Source organism: Heloderma suspectum, chromosome 5 (genome assembly GCF_057233095.1).
Source record: "Heloderma suspectum isolate Gila_16-S chromosome 5, 16-S_ref, whole genome shotgun sequence".
In the NCBI taxonomy this organism is placed as follows: Eukaryota; Metazoa; Chordata; class Lepidosauria; order Squamata; family Helodermatidae; genus Heloderma; species Heloderma suspectum.
In genome coordinates, this window is record NC_139462.1 from 175898118 (window position 1) to 175919963 (window position 21846).

At 41.9% G+C, this 21846-nt stretch overlaps 1 protein-coding gene across 9 annotated transcripts in view; it reads left to right on the plus strand.

Annotated features, from left to right (window-relative positions):
- The window catches only part of DAZL (deleted in azoospermia like), a 30533-nt gene extending 14665 nt beyond the window's left edge, over nt 1-15868 (plus strand). For 3 of the 9 annotated variants that reach the window (XM_084858424.1, XM_084858423.1, XM_084858426.1), the window contains exons 8-11: nt 1878-1928; nt 6470-6574; nt 9263-9361; nt 14239-15334. In XM_084858424.1, coding sequence (XP_084714550.1) covers nt 1878-1928; nt 6470-6574; nt 9263-9361; nt 14239-14292 — 309 coding nt within the window. In that variant the 3' untranslated portion in view covers nt 14293-15334. Of the gene's footprint in view, nt 1-1877; nt 1929-6469; nt 7414-8762; nt 9362-14238 lie in introns of those variants that run through there. The other 6 variants (XM_084858428.1, XM_084858425.1, XM_084858429.1 and 3 more) reach the window with 4 other exon arrangements.
- The last annotated feature ends 5978 nt before the right edge of the window (nt 15869-21846 follow it).

Consider the following 21846-nt stretch of genomic DNA (forward strand, 5'->3'; position numbering starts at 1 on the left):
CCGTCCTCCATGATTTCTCAAAGAGAATAGACAGTGGTTCTGAGAGTTCTTCTGCCAGTTCCTTTATTACTCTAGGATGCAGTTCATCTGGCCCTGGAGATTTGAACTCACTGAAAGTAATGAGGTGTTCCTTGACCATATGCCTATCCATCTCAAGCTGCAATCCTGCCCCTTCAGCCTGTACTTTGCCTTTGCCAGGGGGGTCATAGACCCTCTTTTGGGAGAAGACTGAGCCAAAGTAGGAATTGAGCACCTCTGCCTTTTCTTTGTCATCTATCGTTTTGCCATCCTTATTTAATAGCTGAACAACCATTTCTTTCCTCTGTCTTTTACTATGCACGTAGCTGAAGAAAGCCTTTTTGTTGTTTTTAACATCCCTTGCTAACCTCAGCTCATTCTCAGCTTTAGCCTTCCTGATGCCATCCCTGCAATTCTGTGCTATCTGCCTGTACTCTTCCTTTGTTACTTGGCCTTCTTTCCACTTCCTGTATGTGTCCTTGTTTGTTTTCAGGTCATCCCTAAGCTTTTTGTGAAGCCACATTGGCTTCTTCTGTTGTCTCCCACCTTTTCTTCTTGTTGGAATTGCTTGTGATTGTGCCTTGAGAATTTCCTTTTTTAAAAGCTCCCACGCATCTTGGACTCCTTTTTTCGTTAGCGTCGCTTGCCATGGGACCTTACTGATCATTGTTCTGAGTTTATTAAAATCAGCTTTCCTAAAATCCAGGGTACTCGTTTGACTACACTCGGCTTTTGCTTCCCGTAGAACCAAGAACTCAAGTGCAACATGGTCGCTTTCCTCCAGAGTTCCTGTAACTGCTACTTTATCCACTAAGTCATCTCTGTTGGTTAGGATCAAATCAAGGATAGCCGATCCTCTAGTTCCTTCCTCTACTTTCTGTAGGAGGAAGTTATCCGCCACACAAGTCAGGAATTTCCTGGAGGGGCCATGTTTTGCAGAATTTGTCTCCCAACAAATATTGGGGAAATTGAAGTCCCCCATTACTACTGCATCATGCTTCCTTAAAACATTGGCTATTTGCTTTTCAAAAGTTTCATCCTTGTCTTCTCCTTGATTGGGTGGCTGGTAGTAGACTCCGACCACCAGGTTCCTTTTATTCTTTGCTCCATTTATTTCAACCCAGATGCTCTCGATGGGGCTACCAAGCTCCTCTTCCTGTATTTCTGTGCAGAGATATGTATTTTTCACATATAGTGCAACCCCACCTCCCTTTCTGTTCCTCCTGTTCTTTTTGAACAAGTTATATCCTTCAATTGCTGTATCCCAGTCATGAGAGTCATCCCACCAAGTCTCAGTTATACCTGTCAGGTCATAATTTCCCTCTTGTATTAAGAGTTCAAGTTCGTTCTGTTTGTTTCCCACACTCTGGGCATTAGTATATAGACATCAAAGACCATGTGCTTCATAGTCTGGCTTTCTTCCTACATGTGTCTGAAGACTATTATTGGGCACTATCAGAGCTGTTCTCTCCATTGCAGTGCATGCGCCTACGTCCATTGTTACCCCCAACATTACATCTCCCTTCCCTGTAGGATTCAGTTTAAAGCCCTCCTGATGAAGTTCTTCATGCTGTGGCCAAACACATTCTTCCCATCCTTTGTGAGGTGCAACCCATCCCTAGCCAACAGCCCATCTTCCAGGAAGTATAGCCCGTGGTCCCAGAATCCAAATCTCTCTCGTCGGCACCAATTTTGGTTCAGCAAGTTTCTTTAAACGAATTGGACAGACATTCAGTCTTCTAAACAGCTGTTTCTATATATACGTTATTGTGAACCTTAGTATTTAACTTGTATGTTAAAATATGTTCTAGTAAAAACGGCTGCATGTTGTTATAATCTTCATTTGTTTTGTTTTTAAGATTCCACCACAATGGCCTCCTGGAGAGCCAAGAAATTACATTATGCCTCCGGTAAGAGGGTCACACTCTTTGTATTTATTTAATCTCAGTTGCTAACAGCTAAATTGACCAAGAAGTATTCATATGCTGAAATACTGAAATACCTGATACTGCCTAACTAAAAATCAGAGGGTTTTTTTAACAACTGAACAACTGAAGTAAGTACCGGAAAACGTTCCTCTTCTGTGTTTTGGAGCTGCTGTTGTAATTAATTTGTGCATTGGCACATGTACAAATTAGTTTGATTTCATTTATTTTTAAAATAAATAACCCGACCTTTTACTAAACAAGAGCCTTCAAGGCTTCTTATGAAATCCATAAAATACGATGGAATCAATTAACGAATTAAGTAGCATTTAAAATCAATTAAAACTATTACTAATTAACCAAAAGTCAAGAAAGGGAAACATATGGCTGAAAATATAAGCCAAATGAGGAACACCAGTGAAATCTACTATCTACCGCTAAATCCCTGGGCAAACAATTGATTTTGATTGACATGTAAAAGAAAATAATTATTGCACCAGGTAAACATCTCAGGAGGGAATTATGTCATAGGGCCTCTTTTGTAATTGTGCCCTTGATCTTGAGTAGCTAGCGTAGCTATTTTCCTACAGTGGAGGAGGGTATCCTAGTCTGGGTTGTTCCTCCCACTCACTCCAGAAGGCAGGGCCAAACTTGCATGAAGTTGAAGCCATTTTCCCTGTGTGGAAAATGGAGCAACTCCAAGTTCCAGTCCTGCCTAGCCCTGGAAAGCAGTGCATTGGTGCTGCTCCACCTGAAAACTGCTTTTATACATAATATGTTAAAAGACATGTTGCAGCCCTTAGCACCACTTGTGGCAGTAAGAAGAATGTTGCCCTGTCCCAGCATCCACATATTAGGAGATTTCTTAGAGGAGGCTCCTTACTGCAACCTCCCACAGGTTTCCTTCTTGGACGATAAAGTTTTTAGGGGCTTAGTGAAACCTCCCTTTGAACCCCTACATACAAGTGCCCCTAAAACGTCTTTTCTGGGAAGTTTTATTTTTAGTTGCCATCACCTCAGCATGTAGGGTGTCAGAGCTCAGTGCACTCTTGGCTAGAAAGGAACTTTGCATTCATAACGGCTATGTAATTCTATGCACAGACCCTGCCTTTGAACCCAAAGTGAACACCTTGTACCATCAATCTTATCTTCATGTCCCAACCCTCAAGCACCCAAAGAAAAGGAATGGCACAAATTGGATGTACGTAAGGCAATCAAGGCCTGTACTAAAGACTTTAGATCGTCTGATTTTTTTGTTTGTTTCTTTCCACCCAGCCACTATGGGAAGAAAGGTTTCAGTGGCAACACTTTCAAGATGGATCAAAGCCTGCATTTCGCTATGCTATGGGGATTTGGCTGCTCCTGTCCTTCTGAGTCTTACAGTTCATTCCACAAGGAACGCAGCCACTCTGGCTGCATTCAGCACTAATGCTCCCTTGATTGGCATTTGTTGAGTGGCAGCTTGGTCTTCCATTTCCATGTTTGTCCACCATTATAAGCTGAATGTCTTTGCTTCTGCTGAAGTATCCTTCGGCAGGTGGGTTCTGCAGCAGGTGGTCTCTACTTAAACTGAATAGCAGAAGAGACCTGTGGTAAGAAAGTCCTGTTCAGGAACATCCTAGACTAGGATACCCTTCTCCACTGTAGGAAAACGGAATGTTGGACTTACTGTGAAGGTTCCTTTTCTGCAGTGGATGGAGGGTATCCAACTCTCCTAGATGAGATTATATCTTGCTGCTGGGAGTGAAGCAATTCTTTCAGTTCATTGACAATTTTTATTCAGGTTATTTAGAGGTTGGACTCATGGGGAGTACCTCTCTTCCTCCTTACTTGTTGTTCTTGCTATTTTTTCCCATTTAACTATTTGATGAGAATATTTTTGCCTGTTGAGCTATTTTACTTCTGAAATGGAGAGGCACTCTCCCACGCAGGGAAGGTGACTTCAACTTTATATAAATTTGGCCTGTAGTGAGTGGGAGGAACAACCCAGACTAGGATACCCACCTCCACTGTAGGAAAATGAACAGTGGACTTAGCACAAAGGTTCCTTTTCTAAAATGGGTGGAGTATGTCCCAGTCTGGGCTGCTTCTATCACTTGCTCCAGATTAGGATACTCTCCATCCACTGTGGAAAAGGAAAGTCCAGTGTTCCAGTCTCATCTAGTGGATGACCTCTGAAGATCTTGGCTTCCTTTTCTTGTGTCTAGATTTTAAGCCTATAGGCAGGGATTTACTGTACAGTGCATTGTTTTCTTAAAGTTTGGGGAGGTCGGGGCACCTCTATGGATTAGAACACCTTCCCTGGGGAAAGATGAAAGTGTTCAGGGTTTTTGGTTTGGTGAAAAGACAGTGCAGAGAAAGATGGGACATGGTAAATGCTTATAAATCTATGCATGGTGTGAAGAAAGTTGATAGAGGTTATGAGAGAAGAAGAACTATATTAGAGCTCTGGATCCAGTGAAATGGATTTACAGTAGAGTCGGGACAGAAAGAAACAGATGTAGTTTATGATGAGTTGAGTATAACATCTAGTTTAGCTCTCAGCCTTTTTAGCTGTGGAGTGCTGCTATCCTCTGAGCTGACAAAGAAGAGGAAATATTTCAGGGACTGTCCCAGAGTGCCATAGCTTTTCTATGCCTTGCTATTGGATAGCTTTGCTGTCCAGAGTAACCATTGTGGGATAACACCAACCAGCTTGTTAGGGTGAAATATGCTCCCTATTGATTTAATAGCTTGTTTTTTTCTCCTCCCAAAATGTAGAACAGGTTGGGCAATATGTGGCCCTTGGGCCACATGCAGCCCCCCGGGCCATTTTTGCAGCCACTGCTCTGTTCTGCAGCTGCTGCTGTTGCCGCCACTGCTAGGATGGCAAAATTGTGCCATTTTAGCAGGGAAACAAAGCGCATGGGGAGCGCATGTCCTGTTTCCAAGCAGAATTGTGCTTCTGGGTGCATGTTTCTGCTTGGAAAAAAGGCAAGCGCTCCACACACGCTTCTTTTCCCTGCTAAATTGATGTGACCCTAGCGGTGGCAAATTCGACAGGAGTGGGGCGCAGCCCCTGGTGGATACCAGTGGGGGGTGATAGGGACTCTCAGATTGCCCACCACTATGTACAAAAAGGTTTCGAATCAAAACTTGTTTTTCTTAAAGCTTGTTCTTCTTTACCTTATGAGGGCCTTAATGCTCCAGGACTCTTGAACATCACTTCTTATCACAGACTTTATCACAGGGCTGCTGCCTTCATTAAATGTGCCCTGTTAATAGATAACTGAATCCACCTGGGCTTCAGTTTCTTCCTCTTGTTAGAATCCTAGAATAGTAAGGTTGGAAGGGGCCTATAAGACCATCGAGTCCAACCCCATTATAGACGTTATAGCATGGAATATCTTTGCTTTCTTCGATTCTGCCTTTGGGAGGAAAGTTCTCCAACAATAGTTTTCCAACCACAGAGGATGAGTCATGCTGCTTCTCAACATTTATCAGCCCAAAGCCTCATCCCTCCTATGATGTCATCCGTCCCTGTCCTGCCCACTTAAAAATGTGCAGAGAGAGGCATGGAGCTCCATACCTCCCACTGCATGGAGAAAGGGAGCCAGCTCCTCCTCATGCCGCACAGGTTCCGATCAGGGCACAAACAGCGCAGGGAGAGACTCTGCCAGGACTTGCAGGAGCCGACATGGGTTGCTCTTTCTGATGCATGTATCCCAGTTGGTGCATGAGCAGTACAGGAAGGGATTCAGCTGGAGCTTGCAGGAGCTGATTCCTGCAAACCCCGGCCGAATCTGGCTCCTTCGTTATTCCCATGCTGCTCATGTTCTGATTGGGACACAAGCAGAGCAGGATGTGGTGCAGGGGAATTCCCAGCTTATTGCTGATCGGAGATAAGAAAGGGATTCCCCTTTGTGCCTTTCACCCTCAGACTTGGGGAGGGGCAGGGCGGATTGAGCCCCAATGCAGGTCAGAGGTTGTCCTCCGCTGGTGTAAAGGGTTCAGTTTGAATTATGGGGCCTGATAGGTGTCACATTCCTGTTTTCATTATGTTCTTATTCTAAACAGCATCGGAACTTAAATTGAGCCATTGTATTATTAAAATATGCATAGTAAAATGGTTGCCTGAAAAATGAACCTCCTTCTGCCCTCAAAGTTACAACAGGCATTGTAGAAATATAGCTGAAGGTTCAGAACTGGCTTGACCTTAGGCTGATTCTGTGAATAACAGTTGTAGGATGGAAAATAGGGTAGGTATTGGAAGAGGCTCTAGGGAAGGTTGCTGTACAAAGTAGGCTTTTACGATCACTGGAAGGCTGATCCAGAAATCCTGAGGTTTTAGCTGGTGTAGGAGTATAGGCAGATGAAAAGGACAATACCAAATGTGTTTTGATATATTTTTATAACTTGTGTTTTTGAATTGTTTTCTATTGCAAGCCTGCACATACTACTTCTTTTTCAAGCTGCTTCCTTCTATTCTGCTTATGGGATGGACAGTATACCTTTGTATCAAGCTTTGAACTTCATACTTTACACAGACTTATACCACAGTGAATTATGGTGGTGAAATGGATACAGGAACTGACCAAGCGGAGTGTTCTATGGCTGAGACTGCACAGTCCTGTGCAAACAGCCCGCAAAAGGTATGCATGATTTCTATTGTGATCCCCTTTTTACATATAGGGAACTACATGAGGTGTCTGCTTAGTGATGAGATGAGGGGAACATTGCAGGGGAGGAAAATTGGCGTATGGAAAGGTGGTTATGTATATTGCTTCTCTCCCATCCTGGGGTCTTTCTGGTCAGTGGCGAATAAAAATACTTGAGCAAAAGGCTGCTGGCTTTATTGCTTCATTCAGCATTTTGTTCCATGTTTGCTAAAATATCTATAGTAGGGTCATTGTTGGCAGAAACAGTAGTATGATAGTGATAGGAAAGCCACATTGTCAAAGTCATTAGCATGGGATTTGTATTTCTGTGATGGAAGGCAGAGGGTTCTATAGCTGAGACATAGAATTGTTCCTCTAAGAACCAAGGTTGATCGGGAAAGTTTGATCCAGGCATGAGAAGTTTAAATTCTTCTTTTCCTGTTTGAGGTGTTGTATTCCTATGTATCAAATGTCTGAGAAATCTTTAAATGGAAAACGAGTCCCATACAGCTAGGGAAAGTTTCCTTCTCATGTCTCTCTCCTAGAGAAGTAGAAAGACTTCCACAGGAAGCCTGATATTTGGAAACTTTATGAGCTTGTATTCACAGGTCAGAGATACCTTACTATTTGTTACCTCTGCACTTGGAAGTATATTACATTGAGAACTTTTCCATATTATTCCAGATCACATTCATTATATTTACTTCTTATCATGGAATAAGCTACTTTCATTGTGTGCAAATGTATGCATCCTAAGCAAAAGATTTTTTGTAAAAAAAAAAAAAAGGCTTGTTCCCTGCTTTTTTCTTCCATGGTTTCCTTTAGACAGAGTTGTGAAGGACTAGAAAAAAACCAGATTCCCCCCACCCCCAGGATTATTATTACTGGATTATTAATTTTAGAATGAGGTGTTCATCATATATTGCTACTCTGCCTTTGTTCCCTGCAAATGATATAGAAAAACTACATAATAGGCAAACTTTTATGTAACACTAGATGTAAAATGTCTGGAAATTTTGAAGCCATGAGGAAAAAGGGGTTTTAATCCTCCCTGTAAGACTCCCAGCATAGTTATTTATTCTGCTTCCTATTAAAATATTAATCTAATGTATCTTTTACTGATAGGCATTTAGGGACACTGAGTTTCCCAACATGTGAGTAGAGTCACCATATGATAGGCAAACAAAATGTGCATTTTTTTACAGTTTTGGTTTGTTCTGTAGAGTCCTGTGTTTCTGAGCTTGTTCTGGTTATGTGCTATAGCATCAGTGAATGCATTTTTAAAACCCACATGTAAGAGAAACCCTGTAGGTTATCTTGCCACTGCCACCACATGTGATGGAATGTATGGGTTATTCCACTAATGTTTCTTTAAAAGAAGTTTGAAGCTTGGGTCTATGGAACTTACCACCACAGTTTTTAATAAAATTCCCAATTAGACTTAAAAGGGGAATAATATGCCACTATTCAAATAATAGCATGAGATTGCTTAAAGTTTTTTAAAGTTAAAATATGCTTGGTTACCATTCTTAATAGGTAAGAGAGTCTTCCCCAGCTAAATGAGCTCTCGGTAGCTTTTCCTTCAGATCAGATTTCCCTAAACACCCCAACCAAATTCCTCATAAAGAAGAACCGATTCTGTATACTGGTCTTCCTTTGCCTCCAGCTCTTCCTTCTTGCTTCTGGCATGATTCCGATGTTTCAGGGGCTATTCCGTCTATTCAGGAAATAGGGACCTAAAATGTATAACCTGCGTTTGTTCATAAAATTATCATGTTTGGTATACTAAATTTAAAAGTATAGTTTATTCAAACAATAATTTACAAATTTACTGTGTTTACTTTTTAAAATTAAATGTAATTTTCTGAGCAACCAAGTTGCACATAATACATTTTAATTTGCCTAAAGTAACAAAATGACTGTAGATCTGTAAAGACTGCTTTAAAAAAGTGTTGTTTTTCAATTTCCCCCCAAATTTATTTTTTCCCCTGGAAATTCTTTCCCCCCATGATATCAAAATTTTCGGAAATGTTACATCTCTAGTTACCATCAAGCAAAAGTCAATGTTTATTGATGTACTGTATTAACAATTAGAAGTCTAAGCATGCAGTCCTTTGCATAAAAAAGTTCTACAACTCCCAGCATTCCTCAGCCAGCATGGCTGGCTAGGTGATGCTGGGAGTTGTAGGACTTCTTTTTGTCTAAACATGCTTAGGATTGTATGTTAAGGCCGCAGTCCTATGGACACTTACCAGGGAGTAAGTTCCATTGAGATCAGTGAGATTTCTGAGTAAACATGCATAAGATTCCACTATTAGTGATTGTCGGTACTTTTTAAGATCCAGGAATTCTTACAAGAATTGCCAGGAATTCTTAAAAGAATTGCAAGGCTGCTACATAGACATCAAGTTATTCTGTCCGTTATTAGGAAATCCACACTCTGGGTGAAGAACCCTTTTATTAGTGAAGGAATTGTAACTTTCCTCTTGAATTACTATTTTAGGGGCTTCTTAAACTACTACTAGAAAAATTGCACAACACTAATGATGTTGCCTTTGATTTTATTCTGGAGCTATCAACCTTTGCAGCAAAGGCCTTGGTGCATACAGTTTAATGCTCAGTCTTTAGGGTACATGCAGCATGCAATATTAACAGTAAACTAATAAAACTTAATTATTTTAGAAATCTGTGGACCGAAGCATACAGACAGTAGTGTCATGTCTGTGTAATCCAGACAACCGATTGAGGAACAATATTGTAACTCAAGAGGACTACCTTAAGGTATGAATAAGACTGCACGCTACTAAGAGCTCAAGTTGGGGCAGCAGCTCTTAAATCACTACATACGATTGAATTTTATTAGTAGGCATCATCAGATTTGCTGAGACAATGATTTGGCACCTAAAGGCATAAGGATAACAAAATATTCTGACTGCAGACTTGACTGTGATGGCTACAAATAAACACTCACCTCCTTTATAGACTTATTGCATTCTAATTTGGTATTCAAATGTTCTCACTGAATGGAACTTTTTTGATGATGGGTATTGGAGAGAAGCTTCACACATCACAAGGAAGCCTCAATAGAGAAGCCACAAGTGGATTCCACATCTACTTTCTACACTTTAGATATTGTGTGAAGAGAGATCTTGCTCATTTCCTCCATGGTTACATGTATGTGTTCAGGGCAATAAGCGATTTTCCCTCTTGGCACAATGCCCATATGTATTTCCAATTCTATTAAACTTACAAAAAAAAACCTTTAAAAAGGAAAAACTCCATAAATACAAATGCCAGTTTCAATGCATTACAAGTATTAGATGACAATATATCTAAATTTAGAAAGACTACACGAATATCCAATATATTAATATATAATGTATGAATATTAATATATAATGTATGAATAAACATTAAGACAGAAAAATAACCGACTTATTTACGTATATGTCAAAGAACTGAAAGTAGATGAAATTGCTTGAAATTAAGGCTACTACATCAGTTAACAGAGCAATCCTATGGTCCCTGAGAGCACGTCCCAGGAAGCATAGGATATGTTGGATTCCCCTCCAGAGGCCATAGATGCTCCTACAACAACAGTGACCTTGGAGGAATTCGGGGAGCGTGAAATGGAGTGGGACACAGGGAGGGGATGGCAGAGGCCAGGATCCATAGGATCCTACAGCCTCTCCATAACCTCCCTCACTGTCCACACCCACCACCACTAAGTCACCAGATGGACTTTTTAAAAATGAGGAACAGAAGGCGTTTTCAGTTCTAGCCTGCTCCTGCTTGCTCTGACTCTTGCTAGCAGAGTATTCAATAGACAGAGGGCTCCATAGGATTGCTCTCTAAAGGTCTGTTGTTATCTGATTGTTGATGGTCCCATATAAACCCAACCTTACCTGGATGAACAAGAGTGGGGAGCATTAGCCGTAGCCTGCATGCTAGTGTAGTTGTCAATATCTTGACATCCACCTTTATCAAAGAAATCGGTCTATAGTTAGAACACAGTGCATGATGCTTTCCTGACCTAGGGAGAACTCTTGTATAGGCCTCATTAAAAGAGGAAGGTAGGTGGATTTTAAAAGGTTCCATTATAGACCTACAAATAAAATAGGAGCTAGAAAATTAACATACTTGTACCAATCATTTAGGACCAGGAGGTTTCCCCAATTCCATAGATTTAATAGTATCCACTATTTTTGCAGAAAAAGAATTGAAGCAAGATGAGCAACCCTGTCATTTTACAACTGGGGGAGCCTTTCATTCCATAGAAAAATATTTATAGCATTGTATGATGGAGAAAGATTTTGACTATAGCTGATCTATAATTGTATACACTACCATAGGTGTAATGAATAGACGATAGAATCTTTTGTTGCTTAATATGGTTTAGTTAACATAGGTTTCTCACCCCTTTCCCCTTTATCTGTGCCTAGTACAATTTAATAAAATATCAGTTTTAAAGCATATAGTTTGTTGAGTTCATGTTTTGCTGTAATGAGAGGCCTGTATAGTTCAGGAGACTGATGCAGTGCGTATGAAGTTAATAGAACTTTAACTCTGCTGTTAAAGAAATATGTTTAGCTGTTTGCTGCTCTTTTTATATGAAATATATGTTATAGTACAACCTTGAACAAATGCTTTAGCAGCATCCTAAACAGTAATGTAATTGAGTCCCTGTTAAAATGAGGAAATTCTGTCATCTCTCATTCCATTGTTCTAATGAATTGTAGATTATTCAGCAAAGATATGAAAAGGGTATGTGAATTATTTTCCAGAGATTGCACCCTCTTGACTCCCCCTTTCAATGTCCGTTTTACGAGTTCTGTTACTTTAGAAAAGTTTCCTCTTTTGAAACTGAATGTAACTATGTTGGACTTCCTTGGCAATTTTCCACTTAAATATAAATTAAATTTGATAGCACTATAATCACTGTTTCTAACTGGTTCAACAACACTCACATCTCACACAAGGTCCTGGGTGGAACCACTTATAATTAGGCCCAGAGTTGCCTCCCCTCCCGTTGGTTCTATGACCAAATGTTATAAAGAAATGTAACCTCTTTGTTGTAACTGGAACATGCTTTTATTCAGTCAGTGTGAGGGTAATTGAAAGTCACCCTTCATACAACATCCCAATCCCTTAACATTTCACGTTACGAAGAAGACTGTCATAAATGATACATGGAATTACTGAAAGCAAGAAAGAGAAAGGTGACAGGAAAAATAAATGCCATATTAGATAACCATGGGCAAGTGTATAAACATTCATAAAACAGAGAGAAAGGGGGAAAAATAAACAAAAAAGGAGGGGAAAGAGAAGGGAACCCACCACCAGTTCTTAAATGCCTGTAGGTGCCAAACATCCCCGTAGAGCTGCCTCGGCACCGCCCACTTAAAACACCCCCCCAATGGGGTGGGGGGAGTTTAAAGGTTACTGCTATATCCCTAAATACTTACAATAGTCTAACAAATTGATAACACAGAAAGGTAAACAACCATTACAAAACCTCCAGAACCATAATAAGCCTACACTCAACACACGTGTGGAATATATTTCAATGACATGTGAACCGCCATAGCAAGCAGTTATCCAAGTGAACAAAGATGAGAATGTGCTGGCAATAGACTGAAACACTTCAAATGCGGATAGTGGAGTATTACAAAGTAATTCACTCTTCCACGGAAAGTTCAGCAGTCAAGCCCAAATCCACTTTTATAATCTTCTGCCACCATAGGATTTTGAAAAATTCTCAACTGATTCCAGTGTCAAGTAGAGAGTTGCAGGAAAGCTAATGAAATATTGCAGATTGTTCTCTTGCCAACTGTCCAGCCCTTGAAAATGCATAGTGTTTTATCAACCTCCTCCATAGTATAATCCGGAAAGATCATTTCACAAGATTTATCTGTGCCCCTTTTACGTTCCCCTTTCATGGACACACTTAAGAAGGTCTTCTTTAATTGTAAATCTAAGGAGCTTTACAATACATGCTCAGGGTCTATCAGCCACAAGGGGAGCGGGGCTTGGATGCAATGAGCTCTTTTAATATCGGGCTGATAATCTTCTGGCAAGGCTATTTCACTTGGAAAACTTTCCATGAAAATTGTTGGATGGTCCTGTTCACCGTATTCCTTGGATTCTCAGGGTCCAAGCATAAATTACAGTGTAAATTACAGTGACCAGAATGGCTTTCCAAATCATTCACATTAGCCTGCAGTCTTATTTTTATTATCAATGTGTATATACTGCTTTATTTGCTAAAAAGCCATCAGGGTCGTTCACAACAATTTAAAACAATAAAACCGTAAACCAATAAAAAACAAGAACATTGCAAACAGTAAACTATTAAAACTACATAATTTAAAAGGCTAAATTAAAAAGATGTGTCTTCACACCCTTTCTAAAAGTCAAGAGAGCTAATGGTAGTTCGTGAGGAGAGCATATTCCACAATTTGCAAAGGACAAAGCCCTTTTATGCACCTGACAAATGGGCCTTGGCTGGTAATGGTGTCCTCAAGCAGTCCTCCTGCAGATCTTAATAACCTGGGCAGGTTAATAACAAGATAGGTGGTTCTTTAAATATCCAGGTCCCAAGCTGTTTAGGGCTTTAAAGGGTAATGCCGATACCTTGAATTGAGCTCAGAAAGTGATTGGCATCCAGTCCAGATCTTTCAAGTTAGGTGTAATAATGGTCCTGATACTGTGCACTACCTGCTACATTTTACACCAATTGAAGCTTCCAGACACTCCTCGGGGGTAGCCCCAAGTAGAGCACATTGCAGTAGTCTAAACATTGCCAAATGTGACCAATGTATAACTGTTGCCAAATGAGACTGACTTGAGAAGGGTTGCAACTGGGGCTCCACGCATTATTGTGCAAATGTGCTCCTTGCTACCATCTGAAGATTCAGGGACAGCATAGGATCAAGGATCCCACTCCTATGCTACAGACCTGATCCTTCAGTGGGAGAGCACATCCCCTTCCAAAATGGCGTGAATCCCAATCTCAGTCAGGCTTTCTACTGACTAACAATACCTTTATCATCATACCATTTCCAAGTCTTTTATTTAATTTATTTTTATATTTAAATCAGATCAACTTGCAGCTCTATTATGTATGCACCTCGATCTTTTAGTAGAGATAATTCTAGACTTAGTACCTTCAACTCCTGTAGAAATGTTATCAGCTGACGTGAGGTGATAGAAACTTTAATCGTTTTTAAATCTCCAACCATAACTTTGAGGAGTTATGCGTAACATCTTCCTCAGTCTCCTCAGTAGATGTTGCAGTGGGAGGGGAGGATAGTGGCTAAGCGTTCCTGAGTAAAATGAAATGAAAGATGAAATTTAAAATGAAGGAGATGAAGCAATTACCAGGCTAAAGAATGAAGCGGGAGATGCAGGAGTATGCTGAAGTGCTCTGGCTATGCTGCAATCTTGGCTAGTAGTCCATACTGCCCATAAGTGTGGAAAGAATATGTACTAGTCACTTGTGTAGTCGCTACATGCAAAGCTGTCTTCAATTGGATTGTTCTCTGAAGCAGGAGCTTAACTGTAAGACTTACACGTAGGAAGCAAGTAAAATTAAGATTCCAATCATATTATTAAGCTTCAATTTCTCTTCTCTCTCCCTACCCCACCCACTTTTCTAGGAGAAAAGAGCACATCATTTTAGAAGAAGCAGAGCTGTTCTTAAAACTGTTTGACTTAATGACAGACTGAAAAGACCTGAGGTGCTCCTATTCGTCATCTAATGTGTTGAGAAAAACCTTTCAGGTTAATGTAACTGGCAAACACTTTACAATTATGTAGCCTTATTGGCAAAGTTACTTGAAGTTGGAGTTTGAAGTTTGTATGTTATCTACTTCTAGAAATGTTTGAATTCTGTATGTTGTTCATTTCTAGAAACATTTATATGTATCTAGTCTAGATGTTTCAGTGTTCTAATTTCTAACCAGAAATTGGCTAGTTGATTGTTGGAGTTCTCAGTCTTGAGAAAGGTTAAGTTGTGTTTATTCCTAAGCTCTAACATATATTTTACTGCATGTTGGCACTTACCTGTTTCTAGTATTTTAACTTTTACCTTCAGTACTTACGCCCAGCTCACACTTAAAAATTGAAGGGTTTTTTTTGCCAGAGGTATTTTTAAAACCATACTTGAATCAGGAGAATAGACATCCAGTTGCATCTCAGTTAGTGCCATAAGTACATACTCAGTATAGTATTGCCTTAAAATCCAATCAGTGGGGACTTCATTCACTAGCTGTGTGTGCTGCTTAGTCTTATCAGTTTGAGAACTGATAATTAAAAGTGTACTCAAGGATGTAACTAACAGTATTAACTATACTTGTGAGTTAAGCACTTTTTTAATACTCGGCCAACTTGACTAATAGTACCCATATTAAAATTGTGGAAAGAATGAGTACTGCAATGTGATCTTGTGCTTTTTAAAACTGGTCACCAACTTTAAATCAGAGAATTTGTAAAACTGTTTAATTATGTAGACCTTAGTTTTGTATCAGTAGAATTCCACAAAATAAACTTTGTGGTGGATTTCTTTTGTGATTGAATGTTAGCGTATATGGAAAGTCAGGGATAACTGCAACATGTAAAGAGGTTGATCTGAATATTGGTAATGCTTTATGCTTTGTGTGCCAAATGTCTTGCACAATTAGTGTATGCCTAACATGTGGGAATGATTAAGACTCTTGGAATCTGGAGCTAATAATACACTTCTATTTCTAACTTAAGCCCTGTACATTCATCCTAACTACCCACAGAACATGATGTTGCCTCACCATTGGCACACTCACTGCCAGTTTTGTGCCTGTGTGGCTTCTGTACATTGGATATTATGGTCAGATAGACCCTATGCACTTAGAGCTATATACTCTTTGCAGAGGCCCTCTAGTGAAATGGAACATCCAGTCTGTAGGTGCTGGGGTGCGCTGCTGCAATCCCAGTCTTACACTATATGTAGATGAAACATCTGCATAGGGCCCCAACCTTCTAATAATTAGGGGAGAACAATACACAAATAACCACTAATGGCCTATACTTTCCTAAGTTCAATTCATTATCTTGCAATACACATTTCACTTGTCAACTGTCTATCATAATCGCAAAATACCTATATCGAGCTGATTTGTCAGAAATTTCTTGTTACTGTGTGTTCTTGATCACGCATGTATGCAAACTCGCATGTGAACACATGTACCTGATGAACCGGAGGCATAGGGATCTTTTGTAGAGTATGCCGTACATGTTGTAAATCTTTAGTTCAAACGCTGACAGTCAAAATGTAGATGTTCTATTTTACCAATATGTTTACTGAAAGAAAATAAGTATAGCAACCCCCCACCTACCTATGATAGAGCAAGAAAAGATGGAGGTGGGGAGTGACATTCTGCTATAAGGAGTAGGGCGGTCACTTGCAACTAGTGGTCCTTTGAGTTTCAGTGGCAGAAGATGGGCAACATGAGGGTCAGAATGGATAGATTTAGAGTGGTTCCACGAGAAAGGAAGAAATAAAGACAGTAAATAGATTACCTTGCTTTAGAGGAAGGGAAACACAAAGGACCGTACTTCCTGGTTGGTCACAATCACTGAGCATAGTCTGGCTTTTACCACCCTTGGGGCACACAATTACCTCATTATGGTACTCTGTCCCACTCAGGTCAGGCTGATGTAGGTGGTGATGTGGAGACTGCAAGGCTGGCTAAGCTCCTTTTACGGCTTTCTGGAGCCTTGCAGAAATCTGTAGTGTAGAATGGCGAGCTCTAGAGCAAGATTTTGCCTTTAATACTGTGTACTGTAAAGCCCTATGCAGGAGTTAGCCTACAATGTGTATGGAACTAAAGTGGGGACTGGATGTATCACCCACCCTCTCTTCGCATGTTGAGCACCAAGATCTGTATATGGACTTACAAACCACTATACCAACTGGAGCTCAATGTATGTGAAGTCGCTGTAGACACTTGGGGTGGGACATGGATGCTTATACATGTCCCTTCCCCATTTTAGAACTACACGTGATTTGGAGAAAGGACAAGTTGCTTATCTGTAACTGGTTCTTCTAGTGGTCATCTGTGCATTCACACATATGGGCTCTGCACCTGCACAGAGCCTCAATTCGGGAAACTTCAATAGCTGAGAATTTTCGCAGGAATCGTCCCCTGCTGTCCTACTGCACATATCTGGGCAGGCTGCTGTCTGTTCCCTTAGTTCTACTGAGACCCCATTGTGGCCTCAGAACCAAGGGAAAAGTAACACCTTGGTATCGGTGCTCATGCGAACATTGATACTGAAGTGGGGACAGTGGGTGGGTTGTATGAATGCACAGATGACCACTTGAAGAACCACAGTTACAAGTAAACAACCTGTCCTCTTTCTTCATGGTCTGTGTGCATCACACATAAGGACTGACTGATGAGCTCACTTACCGGGGGGGGGGTGGGGGGGGGAGGGAGAGGTGTCCTAACGAATCGGTGACCATTCATCCCCTCCAAAGGAACAGTCTGCTTGGGCTTGGAATATCCAATCTGTAGTGTCGAATAAATGTAGTTGCTCAGGGTCTATCTAGCCGCCTCGCTTCCTGTTTCAGAGCTCATAACCGTGGATTAAACCATGGTGCAGTTCGAACCCTGTTCAGGGGGAGAGGGCGTTTCGGAGCCACCCAATCTAATGCCCCAGTGATTGTGGCATTCCACCCACTCACCAGGGTCTCGAGCGAGTGGCCATTTGCGTGCTCCAGAGAATCCCCAAGTGTGTTCAGGAATCCATTTGGATCCATAAGACGCCTGGGGCGGACCATTTTAATGGGTCCTCCACCCCTGTGGAGGGGTTGTGGAACCGAAAAGTCCAACGTCAACGGATAATGATCTGACCATGACAAGGGGGTGGTGGATATACCCCTGACTTCCAGATCACTCTCTGCTTCTCCAAAAACAAACACAAGCTCTAGTGCATGACTAGCTACATGGGTGGGCCCAGTTGGAATAGGGTACAGCTTCCAGGAAGCCATGGTCTCCATGAAGTCCCGAGGTGCCCCTGTGAGGACGGCCTCTGAATATACATTGAAGTCCCCCAGCACCAATAAGTTAGGGGACTGCATACGCACATCAGATACCATCTCAAGCACCTCGGCCAGGGAGTCAGTCATGCAGCGGGGTAGGCGGTACATGAGCATAATCCCCAGACTGCCCTTTGTGCCCAACCTCCAGTACTTGCACTCAGCATGGAGTTTGGCTGGTGTGTGTGAAGAGTTCATCAGTGCCGGGGCTTTCCAGAACTGCTTACAACAGCGTTGGTAGAAACAGGATAGACACTGGCATCGCTGTCTCCACATGCATGACATTGAAGACTGGGTCGTTGAGTTTTTGGGCCAGCTGTATCTTGATACCTAAAGGCTGAGCCATTCTTTGTATCTGATCTTCAAAGTGGTCCCAGTCCTCTGAGGGAGAAAATTGTTTTTTGCGACCCAACTACATCATCTGGAAACAATATGGTGCTACAGATGAGTAGGATGCCGGGTCTGACTGATAGCCATCCGTAGCTGATTTTGGTGAGGCATCCAGTTGCTAGAGGAAGAGGGTCTGCAGGTTTCAATCCTGTGGAAGTTGGTACGTTGGGACTGACACTGGTAACTGTTGAACTGGAGTCAGATCTGAGGCCAGCACTAGAGCCAATGGAGGAAGAAAAACATGCTCAGGCAGAGGACGTGAAAGTGAAGGGTATGTATGAATATGAATCTGAAGGAATGAACTGACAGAAATTAGGCCCTCGAGTTGAGAAAGCTCCGTCTAGTGAGTGGAGTTTGGGGAATGTAGAGTAGGTATGAGGTTAGGACCAAGCATAGATTGATTAATAATAATATATAACTCTTCTTGTGTTAAATAAATTTTTATTTGTTTTTAACACAAAATCCCACGTGTTGGTTTGTCTTATAGCGCTACCATATTTCCTTGTTCCTTCTCCTGTATTGAGTAGAGGGAGACCAATTCGGCATATTGGGTGTCTCTTTAACCCAGAGAGAAAAAGGGGCTGAAGCTTGGTGTGTCAGTGAGGACAACTGACCCAGTGGAGGCAGATGTCCTGAGGGGGTTTTCTTGGTTTCATCAGGTGAAAGCTGGAGAAGGTAGAACCCAGGGCAGGAGTGTCACAATGACATATAAAAAACGCATTGCTTATATGCCATCCGATCCCAAGCCCCCTTGTGTTTTTCTAAACATACGGTGCGGAAAGCTCATGTTCTTTGCCGAATGCTGAAGTTTCATTTACTGTATTGAGATGAGTAAATTGATGGTTTGTGGACATGTTCTAGTGTTTATGAAGTAGAATGGTAATGGTGTATGACTCTACAATTAGCTACACTTTTTAGTGTTATGTGATGCAGAACATTCAGCACTGTTATGCATACTGGTATTTGAAGGCTAAATCTACAGCAGTGGTGGGGACCCCTTTCAGCCTGTGTCATGCCCCTGCTGGAGGGATCTTCCTCCTCTCTGAGGAGCTACAACTCCCTGAGACAGATGAAGCTATGGAGCCACTTCTTGTCAGGAAACATTGGGGGGGGAGGTGGGGGGGCTGGGGACTCAGGGAAGGGGGCTACAGGTTTGCCCCTGCCAGAAGAAGGGAGTTCTGCTTCAGAAGCTGAGTGTCCACCCAGTCCCAGAGGGTGCTGTTGCCTTAAGAGGCAGATCAGTGGGGCTCCTTTTAAGACTAAGTGCCCAACTCCAAGGATTCTGGCATATGGCAGCCGAGCCAAGGTTGGGGCTCAGGAGGCCCTAGGAATATAACTCTGCATTTTCTGTCTGGACTTTGCTGAAAACACTGGTTCTCAGCTCCAGCTTGTATCCTGACCGTAACTCATGTTTGGCCTCCATATTAACCTTGGATTTCTGCCTGATACTCCCTCTCCGTTCTGATTTTATTTGCCTGCTATACCGTGCACTTGACCTTGGCTATGCCTCTGACTTATCTCTGGAAAATCCTTGTTTGCCGGTAAAACTCTGCTTCACTCTTGCCCTGCTTAATTGACTCCTTGATTGCAATTCACTCTGTGTGTGTGTGTACGCGCGCGCACGTGCATAGCAAGGAACTGAACAGGACACCGAGGGCCAAATCCAATCTTGGAGAAGCTCTCGGGGCTGCATTCCAGGGGTGGATGGGCCAAAGGCAAAAAGAACAGATCCAAAGGCAAACTGGGGGGTCAAAAATACTAGCATATTGTAACTTGAGGCATTTACTGGCCGTAATTAAGCTTTAGGGAAGACATTTCAATCTTTCAGAATGGAGGAAAAACTGTACAAAAGCTGGGAAACCACCAAACAATTGGTGGTTGAGTGAAAAGGAGTGAAGTCAAGGGAAGGGGACATGGCTGTTGGGGGAAACCTGGAGGGCTAGACTTGGCCCTGGACCCGAGACTCCCCAGCCCTGATCTACAGTGTTTTCCCAGTCTTATGGTCCATTGTATTTTCCTTTTTGTTTCCATTATTCTGCTTCACCTGTGATAAAAGTTCATGTAAAAGCTTTTAGGCCAAGAAATGTTTAGAAAGACACTCACTGACAGTTTGAACTCTGGCTCATATGGGAAATTTCCCATTTATATGATGCTGGCTTGCACAGGGGAAGAGAAGCAACTTATTTATTTACTGTATTTTTCTCCCATTTTTCAGACCATTGTTTTTCTTGAAGCAGCTCACGCCGAGTTAAAAAAGAGAGAAAGAGGCCCTGTATTGGGCTTACAAATGAAAAAGACAAGGCACACAAGAAAAGGGGAGTGGAGGGAAATGGTAGAGGAGCAAGAGCCGTTCTTCAAAGCCAGCACAAAGTGGTGAGCTATAAGCAGGCATTCATTTCCAGTTCAGGTTAAACTGGTGGTCTTTCCTGGGAGCTCCAGTGTTATATACCAATCATTCCCCATCTGAGCTTGCCAATTCCTTCTGCTGCCCACTATGGCTTTATGGGCGCAATCATATGGCCATTAGACAGTGGCTAGAGGGCCTTAAGATTTTTTGTTTTCTGGGAACTGAGCTCAGAGCCAATTGTCCAAGGTCAGTTTCCAGAAAAACGCCTCCCTGCCCCTCTTTCATAGGCAATGCAGTTCGTCACCAGCTCCATGCTCGGGGAAGAGCAGCATGGAGCAGTGGAAAGGGGGTGTTCCTGGGGGTGGAGGCGGTGGAAATGCAGTTACAACGCTTCCTATGTGCTGTCCAGCCTCCCCCACCCCTCACTGCGATGTCCCAGCTAGACAGCTGAAATCGGTCGTCTAGCTGCAAATGCAGGGCAACTGGAGAATGGAAGAGAAAATCCCGTCCACGCTCCGCCCGCCCTGCATTGGATAGTCGGTTGCCTCCAAGTTTGGAGGCAGCCCACTATCCCTATAGGCTTACACCCTAAGTTAAAGGTTTCTAATTGTGAGTGCATAGTTAGACACATATACAAGAAAACACACAGTAGCAATATGTAACTAAGGTGCTAAGTGTGTACTGGCATCACAGCTTCAGTGGTTCTTGGATGATACTGAAGTTCTAGCTTCTTTTCAATCTGACTTCTGACCTGATTTTGGACGGGGGTTGTCTTGGTTGTCCTAGTGAGTGAGCTTTACTGGACAGTGGACAGGAGCAATGCATCTCTGGGCCTCTCTGCAGCTTTCAATACCATGGTACCCTGGATCAACTTACTGTAATGGGATTAGGGGAACTGGGGATGCGGTGGTTCTAGCAGTGCTGCTCCTCTACCCTGTGAGTTTTAGCATCACATACTTTTGACAAATCCATGAAATTGCTGGAGAGAATGTCTGGAGATTTGGAGTGGTGGCAGCGTGATCAATATGTTGATGAACTGAGCAAACTCTATCTTTCCATCAGATCCTAGGGAGGCAGTGGAAGTTCTGAACCAATGTCTGGAGTCAGGGATGTGCTGGAAAAGAGTGAACAAACTGAAGCTTAATCCCGACAAAATAAAGTGCTATTGATTGGGAATACTTTTGGTTCTATCTATTACATTTATAGACCAACCAATAACAAAAGTTCTCTGGGCAGTGTACAGGTAAATTTAAAACATAAAATACAAAATAATAAACAGCCCATATTAAAGCCGAGATAAAATCAGCAAAGAAGGATAAAACCAGTGTAGCACAAGAACCAAAACACAAAAGGAGTAGCAGGAGAATAAAAGTGCTAAGATCTAAAAGTAGTTCTTAAAATCCCTGGCACCAAAAAGATTATGACATAGGAGCCTGATAAGCTTCTTTGGGG